The sequence below is a fragment of the Varanus komodoensis genome, unplaced genomic scaffold (assembly GCF_004798865.1).
Source record: "Varanus komodoensis strain SLA01 unplaced genomic scaffold, ASM479886v1 scaffold2, whole genome shotgun sequence".
Classification (NCBI taxonomy): Eukaryota; Metazoa; Chordata; class Lepidosauria; order Squamata; family Varanidae; genus Varanus; species Varanus komodoensis.
Window position 1 is genome coordinate 65792913 of NW_025335568.1, and position 14730 is coordinate 65807642.

A 14730-nucleotide genomic window follows, 5' to 3' on the forward strand; every position below is an offset into this window, starting at 1 on the left:
TTGCTGCACTGACCAGCAACTGTTTTTTAAGGAATAACTACTTCAGGAGTTACTAGGCTGGAAACTTTGGGATCCCCGTAGAGGATGTCTACCAAACTGACCTTTCAGCCACCATTCCTACTAAACACTTCTGGATTGATAGCTAAGAGATCAATTAGTACCCTTCAGAAGACGGATTTGACCTAGGGACCTCAAGTTACCTTGGACTGGGTACACCGTCTTGGATATTTTTATGGGTACCACTGCCATGAGGGCACACTTAGTAAATGGTGGTGACACGGTTTATCATGCTGGGAGCTGATTCTCACTCCCTTTTCTCTGCTGGAGCACACAATGCATGCGAGGAATCGAGAGAAGTCGCACGCATGCAGAATGAGGCAGGTGACACAGGCTGGCTTTTACGTTTGTCAGACTTCCATATTTGACAGGACACGTGGGCTTTCTGCTCAAGCACAAAACAGTCGATGGGCTTTTGTGATACCCCTGATGAGAAACCAGCCATAAAAGCAACATTTCCTCCGAAACTTAAAAAGAAAGACTAAAAGTTGTGTTTGCTGCCTTGACTGGCTAGTTTTATGTGACCAGGTGTTGCTGCTGTCCCAAGACTACGGCAAACATCTCCTGGGCGTAGAAGACCTCTTGCAGAAGCATGCGCTTGTGGAGGCCGATATTGCCATTCAGGCTGAGAGGGTGAGAGGGGTCAATGCATCAGCTCAGAAATTCGCAACAGATGGAGAAGGTGAGACTGCTTGGCCTGCCCTTACTTATCTGCATGACCTTGGGAGGGATACCTGTTGTGACACAGTGTTGGTTAAGGGTTTGTAGACTTGTGAGACATCCAGGTGGGTAGAGGCAACACGCAGTCTGGGAGTAGGCTCATGCCCAGTATTCTGAGCCTTCCTGTTCCATCTTGTAGCTACGCAGTGGGTACAGTGCTTAAAGGGGGCCTTCGTGCATAGAGTCCAGTGCACTCCCTCCAATGTGCAGTCTCATGCTAACACACTGGGCTGTGCAGCACTGAGCATGGACCAATGTTCTTGTCCTATCGGCAGAACTAGAGTAGGTCCAAATGGACTTGCTCTCTGCTGAGATGTCCACCACTCACCCTCCAGAGGACAACCTTGAACAATTCCCATTTGCCTCCATCTCTTCTCCATTTCTCCTTCTCCTCACCAGTATCCAAATTATAATTTAGGCCAGGCAAATTGGGGCGTGTTCTGTGATGTGCTTCTTGTTGTGGGGCAGCATATGGAAGCTTGCATATGGCTCCTTGTGTTGGCGGTACATGGTCCTTTCAGGTTTCCCTACAGTCCGTAGCTGTTCTCTCATGTTACAAAGGAAACTTGAAGCCATGTATGAAGAGCAGAATTCTGTGCTTTGGGTTCTCCACCTGATTTCTCATGGGCCATAGTTGGGTGGGCTGGAACCTCTTTGTGCACTTTTGGCAGTACTGGCAAAGGAAAAATGACTGGGGTCTCGGAACGTGTTCTTGAAGAGGACCAGCCTGACATGCCCCAGGAGGAACAATAAGTTTGCCCTAGTCAAGTTGAAAAATCCGTGAGTGAATACTAAGGAACCAGCATTCTCTGAACTTCAGCCAGTGGGTACAGTTTCGTGTGTGGCGCAATCCGTTTTCCATGGTCCTCTTTCTTTCCTTCAATAGGCTACAAGCCCTGTGATCCACAAGTCATCAGAGATCGTGTGGCCCACATGGAGTTCTGCTACCAGGAGCTTTGTCAGTTATCGGCCGAACGCCGAGCTCGCTTGGAAGAGTCCCGGCGCCTTTGGAAGTTCTTCTGGGAAATGGCTGAAGAGGAGGGATGGATAAGGGAAAAAGAACAGATCTTGTCATCAGATGATTATGGGAAGGACTTAACCAGCATTGTCCGGCTTCTTAGCAAGCATAAGGCATTTGAAGATGAAATGAGTGGCCGGAGCAGCCACTTCCAGCAGGCAATCAAGGAAGGGGAAGATATGATAGCTGAGGATCACTTTGGATCTGAGAAGATCAGGGAGAGGATTATAGACATCCAGAATCAGTGGGCCAACCTAGAGCAGCTCTCTGCTATCCGGAAGAAGAGGCTGGAAGAAGCTTCCCTCCTTCACCAATTCCAAGCTGATGCCGACGACATCGATGCGTGGATGTTGGACATCCTCAAAATTGTCTCTAGTAGTGATGTCGGCCATGATGAGTATTCCACTCAGTCCTTGGTTAAGAAACACAAAGATGTGGCAGAAGAGATTGCAAGCTACAGGTCAATCATGGATGCTCTGCACGAGCAAGCCAGAGCTTTGCCACAGGAACATGCAGAGTCTGTTGATGTGCAGAGCAGGTTGTCCGGAATGGAAGAAAGGTACAAAGAGGTTGCGGAGCTCACACGGCTTCGCAAGCAGGCCCTGCAGGACACTTTGGCTCTGTACAAGATGTTCAGTGAAGCGGATGCCTGTGAGCTGTGGATTGATGAGAAGGAACAATGGCTGAACAACATGGAGATCCCTGAGAAACTGGAAGACCTGGAAGTGATCCAGCACAGGTGAGATCGGGTGGTGAGATGGATTTCATTGTCTCGTTCATCTCAGTGCAGGATGTCATGAAATGGTCTCTCTGTTAATGCCCTCGTGGTCTTCTTACTTCTTCCCTCTCTAGATTTGAAAGTTTAGAACCAGAAATGAACAATCAGGCATCCCGTGTTGCAGTGGTTAACCAGATTTCCAGGCAGCTGATACACAATGGTCATCCAAATGAAAAGGAGATCAAGGCACAGCAAGATAAGCTCAATACGAGGTGGGAAATGCTGGGTCTTTCAGTTTCCTTTGACTCATTTAGTTATTTATTTTACATGCTTCCCCATACTGCAAAGGGTTCTCTGGGCAGCTTGCATTAAAACAGCAGCAAGAACAATAAAGAAAAGCACAAAACCCATTAAAACAATACAAAATCTGGCAACTGGTGAGAAAATCACAACAAAATACACAGCAGTAGAAATTAAAAGAATACTAAAAACTAATTAGCTGCTAAAACACCTGGTTAAAACATTTTACCAGGCGTTGGAAGGAGAGCATCAGCAGTGCCAGGGGTACCTTGTTGGTGAGGTGTCCATAAATGAGGTACAGTCACAGAGAAGGCCCTCCCTCTGCCTCCCTCCCACCCTTACTTCATTGGGGGATGATTCTCAGAGAAGGACCTCCATCAAAGACTCTAATGATTAGGGATATATGGAGAGAGGCATCCCCTCAGTTATCCTGTTCCCAGGCCACTTAGGACTATGTATATTAATGTCAACACTCTGAATTGGGCCTGGACTACAACAGGTAGCCAGTGTAGCCAACAGAGGACTGGTTTGATATATTCTTGAAGCCACACCACCCTGATCTGAATTAATTGAAGATTATGCCCTCCCGCCCCTTGAGATCAGCAACAGATGCCCTTCTCTGGGAACCCTCTGTGAATGATATTAGGAGGGTGAGTACCCAGAGGAGGGCTTTCTCTGTGGTGGCGCCCCATCTATGAAATGCGCTCCCCAGAGAGGTCCGCCTGGCCCCGTCGTTATTTGTTTTTTGGCGCCAGGCTAAGACCTTTTTATTTAAAACTTATTTTAATTGCTAGATTATTGAATTAATTAGGATTTTAAAATTTTTAGCCGAGAATGCACCGGGAGTTTTTAAATGTTTTTTTCTCTTTTAAATTGTTATATTATTATTATTATTTATGTATGTTTTTATGTATTCTTTGTGAGCCGCCCCAAGGCTTTGTTGCGATGGGGGCAGCATAGAAATGTTTTAAATAAATAAATAAATAAAATAAGATTAATTATTCTTCAATTAATTAATTGAAAATTATACACAGTAGTATCTCCTGTGTAAGCACCTCTGGAACCATATCCCATAGATATGAAACCATTTGTAGTTTGTATTCCCCATTTTTATTTCTCATTTTGTTTGCTCAACTAGTTTCAGTGACTATTTGCTGATTTCCAGCTATCATCTTCAGTGCCACCGGGTCTTAAAGTTGAGGATCAAAGTGCAAAAAACAGAAGAAATAGGATGTGCCTATGTTCCTTATTCAAATATTTTAGTGTTATGTTTTCATTTTATTGCTGGGTGTTTTCACGTTATTGCCACTCGGGTTTTTTTTTTTAATGAAGAGTGGGGCAATAAATAAGTTGTAGCAGTTATATGCATATTAGTTGCTCTGTGCATTATTCAGTTGTTTGTTCTGGTCATAGATGAATAAGAAAAGTACTAATTTTATTTAGCAGTCGTTTATCATAAGAAGTTGACTTACAGTTCACCCTCAGCAACTGTGATTTGTCTTTTGTGACCTGTACATGAAAATAGAAGCAGTAAAATTATATCCAGTATTTAAAATTATTTATTAGAAGGAGATGAAGGAAAGAATGCACTGAACAGAATAAAAGTTCAGAAGATTTAAAAGTTTGGAAGGAGAAACAATAATACATCGTGTTCTCTGATTTTCTTCTCTGGTTCTCTCTCTTAGGTGGAGCCAGTTCCGAGAACTGGTGGACATCAAGAAAGATGCTCTTATCTCAGCCCTTAGTATCCAGAACTACCACCTTGAGTGCAATGAAACCAAATCTTGGATCAGGGAGAAGACTAAAGTTATTGAATCCACCCAGGAGCTTGGCAATGACCTGGCTGGCGTTATTGCTCTTCAGAGGAAGCTGACTGGAATGGAACGTGATTTGGTTGCTATTGAGGCCAAGCTAAGTGACCTCCAGAAAGAGGCTGAGAAGTTAGAATCAGAACATCCTGACCAAGCTCGGGCCATCCTGTCCAGGCTTGCTGAAATCAACGATGTTTGGGAAGAAATGAAGACGACCTTGAAGAACCGTGAAGAGTCACTTGGAGAGGCAAGCAAACTGCAGCAGTTCTTGCGTGACTTGGATGACTTCCAGTCCTGGCTCTCTCGGACCCAGACAGCCATTGCCTCAGAAGACATGCCAAATACACTGACGGAAGCTGAGAAGCTGCTCACGCAGCATGAGAACATCAAGAACGAAATCAACAATTATGAGGAAGACTATCAGAAGATGAGGGATATGGGCGAGATGGTGACACAAGGGCAGACAGATGCTCAGTACATGTTCTTACACCAGCGGCTGCAGGCTTTGGACACAGGATGGAATGAGCTTCACAAGATGTGGGAAAATCGGCAGAATCTTCTCTCGCAGTCCCATGCCTATCAGCTCTTCCTCAGGGACACAAAGCAAGCAGAAGCATTTCTTAACAACCAGGTGAGCAGGTGTCAATTTCAGGACCTAAATTTAAGGACTTACACTCTTTTAGCATGTGAAGCATCAAGACAGATGTAACACTCACTGCCTTTTCACATGACCAGTTTCGGAGCCTGTTTTGCATGAGTGGTGATACTTCCTTTCCCATCATTCTGGATTGCCTGAAAGAGACTCTGCATTGGTGTGCCACAAGCATCTTTCTGGTAGCAGAGCACTCATTTTTATATTTGCAACAACCTAGGTTGGGATCTAGGCCCATGGAGTAGTGCTTAACCACCACAGGAAATGATTGTATAAATTAATCCTCAATCGTTGCTTCACAGAACCCTTTTCTTACAAGATGGTTCCATGGTGGTGAGATACCAGCTGCTTTCAGGCATCACATTCCCGGTTCTCCAAGCCTCAGATACTCTCTCACCACTTTCCTTCCTTCATCACCATTCTTACATGCCTTAAAAGAAGACATACTAGTTTCCTCAAACCGTAGCTTGTTGTGAAATCTAAACTGTCAGACTATAGTTTGAGTGAAACTTCCAGACAAAGATTTCAGAACATAGTTTGATCATGGTTTTCAAACCTGGCTTGGAGGAATTGTTTAAATCACAATCAGATGGTTCAGACTACATGACACATTTCACTGTGAGGAAATCAGAATGTCTTCCACTAAGGTGTGAGAGCGAAGAGAGCAGGCAAAGGAAGGAGGGGCATTCGAGCTTTTGCCTTGCAGGCAACCCTCCAAACCATACGACACTGACAATGATAGTTGATGTGCAGTGTGGACTTGTGAATATTCCACATATTTCATGAATATGTGAAGATTACAACTAACTTGCTTCTGGCTGGACACTGGTTTAAAAAGCTTTTTGGAAGGCAGTTTGCCTTGACGTATGTTAGAAGCTTGGCTATGAGTTCAGAGAGTCAACTTACATTGGCTTTACACATGGTGATGTAGTGGCTAGCGGTCTCGTTAGTTAGTCTTGGACCGAGACTCAGGAGATCTGGGTTCTAGTCTCCACTCAGCCACTACAACTCACTGAGTGACTTTGGGCCAGTCACTAACTCTCAGCTTAACCTACTTCAAAGAGTTGTCAGTGTAAGAATAAAATGAAGAGGAAGAAAATCTTCTAAAGCACTTCAGATTCCTTGCAATAGGGAAAAGGCCAGGTTATAAATGTAATGTAATGACAATGAGTTGTTGTTGTTAGTTGTGAAGTCGCCTCTGACCCATCGTGACCCCATGGACAGCATTCCTCCAAGCATTACAATAATAGTTGCAACCTGAAAATGGTTATGCCCATCACTCTGTTCTAATGACTGAAAATGTGGTTTCAACAAGGGCAGCACTAACAGCTTAATGCCGTGGCATAAATTGCAAGCGAGTTTTATGTGTCTTTTCTGAAATTATAGGAATATGTTTTGGCGCATACCGAAATGCCCACCACTTTGGAAGGCGCAGAAGCAGCTATCAGAAAACAGGAGGATTTCATGACCACCATGGATGCCAACGAGGAGAAGATCAACGCTGTTGTGGAGACCGGGCGGAGGCTAGTGAGTGATGGCAACATCAACTCAGACAGAATCCAAGAGAAAGTGGACTCCATCGATGACAGGTGCGCTTTGCCAGGGGTATTTGGGGAGTGTTGGGCCTTGGCCCACCTTCTCCTGTTGGGTGCTTGCTTGCGTGCTTGCTTGCCCATTCTTCATCCCATCCTGTATCCAGAAGAGATACTAATGCAATTTGCAGTACAGCACAATTAAAACACAATTGGAACAGTTCAAACTAAAATCAGTATTGGCAATTAGCAGCAGTTGTTTACTTATTTATTACATTTACACACTGCCTTTTTCCTGCAAGGAACCCAAAACAGCTTTTTTAGCATCATAACAACCCTGTGCAGTAGGTTAGACAGAAAAACAGGCACCGACTCAGAGTCACGGAGTGAGAATTGTGATCAGGGTAGACTAGAATCCTTATCTCCTGAGTCCCACTCCTATGCGGAAACATCTGTGCCACACTGTTAACCAATTAGCAACCAAAACACTAACCCAGTTTGTGCATTTACAGTCCCCCTTTTATTATTTATTTATTTATTTATATTGCGATTTATATCCTGCCTTTTTCCTACAAAGGGCTCAAGGGAGCTTGCATCATTCTCCTCCTCCATCTTATCCCCACAACAACAACCCTGTGAGGTAGGTTGGGCCGAGAGCCTGTGACTGGCCCAAAGTCACCCAGTGGGCTCCATGGCCGAGCGGGGACTTGACCCCAGATCGTCCGAGTCCCAGTCCCGTGCTCTTAACCAGTCATGATATGAACCATGGGGAAGGGAATGGGGTCGTGTGCCAGCACCACATCTTTGGTCGCCATCCCTCGAGTGCCCCCCATCGGATGAGTGTCTGCAATGGAGTGGAAGCAGTTTTTGCTTCAAATAAATCCTGAATGTGTGGCAAATTGAGGGTTGTCTTGCAGCTGCTCGTACGGAAAAGTGGTTTCCAGACCTTACATTTATAGCCTGGCTCATTTTCAGAGCATAGTGAAAGCAGTAAAAAAAAAAAAGACCCTACCATTTCAAACCATACTGAAAATGGATCTGGTAGCCACTTCATGAGGAGGTTGCTATAAACTGCTGTGAAAGCCTCACATTCCCAGGATCGCTTTCAGGTGATGCCACCAAGAGCTGGCTCAGGTTTGAAGGTGTACCCTGTTTCTCCTAAGAGTGTCCTCTGTTTGGTTGGCCATGGTGGGCTTACCTGGCCGAAACACTCCAGGCAGCACTATATGTCTGGGAGCTACCATTCCTGCTTCCCACAATACTCTGTAACAGCATTACTTCAGGGGCATTGTGGGTAATCAAAGCAGCACACCATGCTGCTTGAAATGCCCAACCAGGAAAAAGAATCGTGTGTTTAGATATTAGATATGCACTCTGCCTTTTCACCAAGAAAATGGAGCTAAAGGGGGTTAACCATCTTAAGTTACTAGAAAATTCCAATAAAACTGTAATATAAAGATAAACCCAATACATTAAAAACACAGAAAAATGCTTCAGTAGCAAAGTAAAAGCAGCACCTAACCCAGCAAGCCAGCTTGTGTGCCAAAGTCCTGCTCAAATGGAAACGTCTTGGTAGCTGGTGGAAGGACCCTAGAGCCAGAGCTAACCTGAGGACTGGTCCCTGCTGCACTGTAGGGTCTGGCAAGGATGCCCAGGGCTGATGCCAACTCTTTCCCAGCACCTCCTTGAGAGGGCTTCTTGGGTAATTCCAGATACCTTTGGTGGCAACCTGCAGCCAGCTTTCAGACTGCATTAAGAGCAGCTGACCGAACCAGCTCCTGTTCAGTTTCAACACTGCTGATTGCGAGGCAAGGTGACGACAGTCGCCATCAACACCCCATCATAAGCCTACCCAGTGCATCTCCTGCCGTGCCAAGTCTGTCTAGACCTCACTAGTTAGCCACAAGTGGTGTGTGCACCCATCCAGCCACGTTGTCGAGCCTCATGTTCTCAGCCTAATGTGTGAGAGGGAACAGCGTTTACGTTGGCTCCTGAGACTATAACAGTGTGTAGCTTTTTCAGGTTACTGTTCAGCTGCCAGACCTTGTAGTTGAGTGGAAGGAGCATATGGTTTGCATGCAGAAAGTGCTTGGTTCAATCTCCTGGGCCTTGAACGAGACTTTCCGGGAAGGATGGGCCAGCAGTCCAGTGCGTTGGAACAACAGACTCATCTGCATTCAGTTGACTGACTAGCACCTTACGAAGTGCCATGAAAATGAAGAAAGGGGGGCTCAAAAAGGGAGAACTCAGGCAATTGTGCCTTGGCTAAAGAAGCCAGCAGCTCTTTGCTCCGCCCTTCAGGCTGGGAGTGGGGAAAAAAGAAGTTTTCAATTAACTGTAGTAACATTTTCCCAACCTGATGTCCAGCAGATGTGTGAGGTCATAACTCCCAGCATACTGGCCAGCATGAACATGGTCCATGCCTGGGATGATGGGAGTTTTAGTCCAACGGATCTGGTGGACTGGTTGCAAAAAGGCTGAGCTGAAGACCTCTTGGTCTGTTTCATTGTGTGCATGACGTGGTTTCAAAGCTCATTTATGAAGCTGAGATAGAATCATCTCAGCCTGAAACTGTGGGTTGCTGCTGGAAACAATACACAACACTTGTGAGGGTGTGTGAGTTGCTGGCATCCAGTTGTAGGCTTCAGTAACTTGTTTTAATGTTTGTCTTCATCCGAACAGGCTCTCCTCCTCAAGCATTGTTTTAGGAAACAAATGCTTATCGCTAGGAACACTTTAATAAACAAATTCCTTCCTTTTTCTGGAGTAACCACCTGCACAGTGTTCTGAAGGCTGTTACGTTTTTAGGGATTATAGAAACCACTGCAGCTTGCCTTGGTAAAAACAAGGTTATGGAGTGCTGAGACATAGCATAGACTTATTAAAGGGCCTTTAGGAAACAGGCTTTGGGTGGGAAAGCCTCAAAATAAATATGTAAGAGAATCATGAGCAAAAAGTTCTGGGAAAGCCTTGTATCTTCTGTGTGGTTCATGCTCAGGGAAAACATGTGAACTCCATTTTGCTCTGCATAATGGCAGTGAATAAGGGGGGAACTTAGTCCAGTGTCTGTTACTAAGTTGAATAACGCTCAAATGACGTGCAGGGGTAAAGTTACCATTGTCTGTAATGAGCACGATCTCAAAAAATTAATATATTTCCCAGATTCAGCCATAAAACTGGGAGGAGCTGCCATTACATGCACCTCCTTTTAGAACAGAAAGACCTGTTTGAGCAGATTCAGTTATTTAGCTATATTTTGAGCCCTGCCCCCACCCATTCATCAAGCACTCCAGGTGACAGAAGAATGAAAACAGCAAACCAGTTTGCACATTGAAAATGACCCACTCTGTTAGCCGTGAGTTACTGGCAGCAAGTGCACTGGCTTCTGCTTGCTTCATGGGAGTAAGCAATGCAGGGATGTCCTGTCCCTTGGTTGTTCGTTGCGGCATTTGAATCCTTCACTGGGAGTGGCCTGGGGAAGAGCAGCCCAGATGTGTAGTCCATGGTTTGCTCTTGGATTGCACATCTGGGCTGTTCTTCCATCATTCTCCAAACCTGCGGCACTCTGTCTGCGTAATATAAGCCCCCCATGAATGTATATCAGGGGTCTCAAACTCAACTCACCTGGGGGCCGCTGGAAGTGGAGTCTGGGTGAGGCTGGGCCGCATCAAGTATTCCACCACCGCGGTGGTGGTGGACCACTCATCCCGCGTCGCTCCCGGAGGCCGGCCCGGGCGCCACCGGCGCTTTGAAGGCCGCAGGGCCCCTCCCCGTGCCCCCCCGTCCCGGCAAGTGGCCCACGGGCTGCACGTTTGAGACCCCTGATGTACATGGACAGAATAAGGCTGCCTGGGCCGGTGAGGAACCTGCTGCTGCTCCCCAGTTCTGGTTCAGGAGATCACTTGTCAGGTTCTATCCCCCAAGTAACAGAGAAGTGGGTTTCACACTGCCATTCTCCCCAGGGAAGGAGCGTCACATGGAAAAACCAAACAAGTTTAGCATTAGCCTGGTGCCAGCAAGAAGGGCTCGGCCTCAGCTGCTCATTTCTGGATGGCACAAAAAACTTTCCCTGCCCATTACTGAAATGATCACTCTTACGAAGGAGCCAAGCGAAGCATGTTTGCACCTTTGGAACCGCTCCTTCCTCCAAGACTTGGGGAGGGGTTTTAAGAAATCTTGTGTTATTGGCCAAGCCCACTGTTTCCTGCTTGCTTCCATACCAGGCTCTCACACGAATTCCGTTCCTCAAAAGTCCCACTGGCTTCCTGTGCCCACAGGCCTCCGTGCAGCTTTGCTGTATTTTGTTCTTTTTGGGGGCGTTTCATGGCCTGTCACTCTGTCCTTTATTTCAAGGAGATTTTGTCTCTGATTAGAGGGCATTTTAGAGCCCAGAGATTGGGAGATAGGCCTGGAACTGTGACAGAGTATCCATTCAAGCTGTATGTAATAATCAGAAGTGTAGTGTTTTCAAAAGTCCCCACGCTGAAATTTCCTTCCTTGTTTTTTGTTTTAAACAGACATAAGAGAAATCGTGAAGTGGCCAGTGAGCTTCTAATGAGATTAAAAGATAACAGAGATCTTCAAAAGTTTCTTCAGGATTGCCAGGAGGTATGTTATGTCGATATCCTTGGAGGAGAAATCCGCCCCTTCTCCTTGAATGGATCTTGGTGCAGAGGGTAGGAGCTTGTGTGTACCTTGTGCCTTCACTTGTCTTTCATCTCTAATCCATTAATTTGTCCCGCAGATAAAAATGCTAATAGCCATCATTCTTTGAGCAGCTGATTAGTCTTTAATGGCAGGTCCCAGAACTAGGAGCAGTACCAGGAAAGGTGCTTCTGGAATAAGCCACATCGAATATAGTGCATGTGTTCTTTCCTCAATGGAAGAGCAAGAGAGAAAAGATTTGTCAGAATGCAGTCCACAGGATACCGGATTCTCCCATTCTTGTTTTCTTATAGTAAACTGACATGCAAATTGCATTCAGATGTTACTCTTTCTCCATTAGGCATTGCCTTAAAGAAAAAAAGATACATGAGAAGCAGCTCCAATAAGTCAGGGGACAAAAGGAAATCCCACCTTTTCCGTAGCATTTGGTGTTTCTCTCTTTGCAGAGGAGATCCATCAGGTAGGAAGGCAGGTTGGGTAAAACATGCCCGAAACCTTACACAGATTGGCTAATCTGAGCAGTGTTAGGATAAATGGGCCAGTAGTTGGACTGTACAAGGAAATCTGTAGGTTTATAGCATTCCACTTGTTTAGATCTCTCAGCCCTTGCGACAGAGGGGCAAAGCAAAGAAGGCAGGAAGGGGTGCCTGCAGATCAAGGGGTGGAGCCTGTTGGCATCGGGCAGAGATTAGTGGCCCAGAGAGAGCGCAGGGCGTGGCTGCACCTGGAACCTCTGAATGGACCTTTGAGGGGCATTTCAGGGGTAGAACTGGAGCGACTACTGGAAGCTCTCACGCCGGACTCCTCTGTTTCATTTGGGTGGGATCCAAATTGCACAAGCATAAACCAGCATGTGTGCAGTGGAACTGGCACTCGCCAAGGCAGTGGGGAGGAGTGGTACTTCATCGCCAGAACTGAGTGGCACTGCTGGAATTTGGCGGCTACGTGGGACTTTTCCTCGTTGCACTAGCAAGTGCAAGCAGTGGTTTATGGTCGTGTAACCTTGGTAGTGCCAGCGCTGGTGCACAGTTGGATGCTGCTGTTCGAGTGGCACATGAAAGGATTCCTTCAGGCTCCCTTTCGGTCCTCTTCTATGCTGACATCGTAAGTGGTTGCTGCTCCCAAAGGCAGAATCAGCCTTTTCTCCTGCCCGTCCCGTGTTTTTTCAGGATTGGAGGCTGGGATCTCATCCCTCCACAGGTCAGGATAATAGGGCACCAGAGGAAACACGGTGCTGCCCTGCGGGACAGACCAGCCGTTTCCCAGCAGAAGCCCAGGCGAGAACTATCCTCTGCCCATGAACAGCATCTTTGTTAGCTTCCACTGAAAGGCAGATTCTTCTAATTCCTGCAATTACACATTTTCCTTTTATTGCTCCCCTTAATGAGCCTTTTATGAAGTGACCTTTGGAAATGTTCCTGAATTACTGAAAAATGACCATTGTTGGCCAAAAATAGGGGTGGCTGAGCCAGCCGTCCGGCTCTGCCCCATTTTGCTCCGCTCCCCTTGCTTGGGTGAAGTTTTATCCGTGGGACGGTTTTGCTGCATGCAATGAAGCTCCAGTCTGTTTATGTATTTTCCTCTCAGGGCTCGTTGGCAGCAAAGATGCAAAATGTGCAACTTCTCAATGTATAGCATTGTTTTCGGAGCCTTCAACTGGTGGGAGCCGGATCATTTGAGAGAGGTTCCTTAGCAATACTAGGAAATTAAAAGTCACCCTTTGGGTTGTTTTCAGTCCTCGCCACCCGTTTCCTATCTGTTTGATGGTAGAATGGAGTCCTTTTCCTACTGTATGTCCCCAGATTTGGTGCAGAGAGAAGGGGGACTGCAGAGGGGAGGGGAGACCAAAGAGGCCCTATTGTAATGAAGGTCTGCTTCCATGGTACTGGATGCAACCCTTGGGTCCTCAGCACTTTGGCTGCAGTGCTGAGCCTTTTTCAGCCCGAGGGCCGTGAAGCTCTTGGGGCTGCACAAAAGCTGGGAAAGTGCCACATGATCTGTTCAAAGCAGTTTGCAATATTCATTAAAAGCGATCAAAATACAAGGCATAAGTCAAAACAAAACAACAAGATGCAAGTCCCTTTGCTGATTGCAAAATGGTGATAAAAAAGGAGACCGACAACGGCATCCTGCAAGAGCATGTTCCACAGTTCTGGAGCCACTACAGAAAAGGTCCTGTTGGAAATTAAAAATGTTTTAACAAATAAATAATAAATAAAAACCACGGGTGCCATTGTGTGGCACTTTCATCTGGGACCAGTTGCCTGATCTCAACTGTCAGGTTCCTGTGACTTGTGGCATCTTCTGAGGGATCCACGACAATGACATTAAGCCACATTCTCCCTCTCATTTTTCAGCTCTCCCTCTGGATTAATGAGAAGATGCTCACCGCGCAAGACATGTCTTACGATGAAGCAAGGAACCTGCACAGCAAGTGGCTGAAGCACCAGGCCTTCATGGCAGAGCTCGGCTCCAACAAAGAATGGCTCGACAAGATTGAAAAGGTGAGGGGAATTGGAGTGGCGCTCTGCGAAGAGCCGGGGACGTCATTCTTGTTCAGGGACGATGTGTCCAAGATGTGCTGATTGCATTCTGTGCTGTGCAATAGCTGAAGCTCTCCGTGTGGTTCGGAAAACATAAAAATACAACTTAAGCAAGCATGGCACTTCTAAAAGTTTAAAACTAATGTATCAGACAAAGTATGTATGTATGTATGTATTTATTTAGAACATTTCTATGCCACCCCATTCACAAAAAGCCTCAGAGCTGCTTACAAAATAAATAAACAATCATATAATTAACCTTAAAAATCCGGAAACATCTCGGCACAAGCATAAAAACCCAATAAATACAATCAATAATTAAAAATTAAAATAACTTTTAAATAAAAAGGTCTTGGCCTGGCACCAAAAAACAAATAACGGCGCCAGGCGGACCTCTCTGGGGAGCGCATTCCATAGGTGGGGTGCCACTGCAGAGAAGGCCCTCTTCTGGGTGCTAAAAGCTAACAGCAGTGTGAATAAGAACACATTTTAAAATAACAAAAACTGAAGGGCTAGTCGTAATGTTAAGCCTGAGAGCACTGCTTCTGCATCCCCCACTAAATGCTTTAGTTCCAAACTCTCCTATCCAACTGTGCTTTCCTTGGGACCTGGACAGCCCATATTAGAGCGATGGAGTCTGCCCTAAGCCTGCCACTTCCCATCCTTCAGGAACCCTCAGTTCTGCTGTCCAGACAGAGGTAACCCTGCCTGTTT

The 14730-nt window shown here is 46.0% G+C and overlaps 1 protein-coding gene across 5 annotated transcripts in view; it reads left to right on the plus strand.

Annotated features, from left to right (window-relative positions):
* The window catches only part of SPTBN1 (spectrin beta, non-erythrocytic 1), a 209551-nt gene that overhangs the window by 151919 nt on the left and 42902 nt on the right, over positions 1–14730 (plus strand). For all 5 annotated transcript variants that reach the window (XM_044429615.1, XM_044429617.1, XM_044429618.1 and 2 more), the window contains 7 exons: positions 586–739; positions 1664–2534; positions 2648–2785; positions 4499–5255; positions 6663–6865; positions 11326–11416; positions 13831–13977. In XM_044429615.1, coding sequence (XP_044285550.1) covers positions 586–739; positions 1664–2534; positions 2648–2785; positions 4499–5255; positions 6663–6865; positions 11326–11416; positions 13831–13977 — 2361 coding nt within the window. The remainder of the gene's footprint in view (positions 1–585; positions 740–1663; positions 2535–2647; positions 2786–4498; positions 5256–6662; positions 6866–11325; positions 11417–13830; positions 13978–14730) is intronic.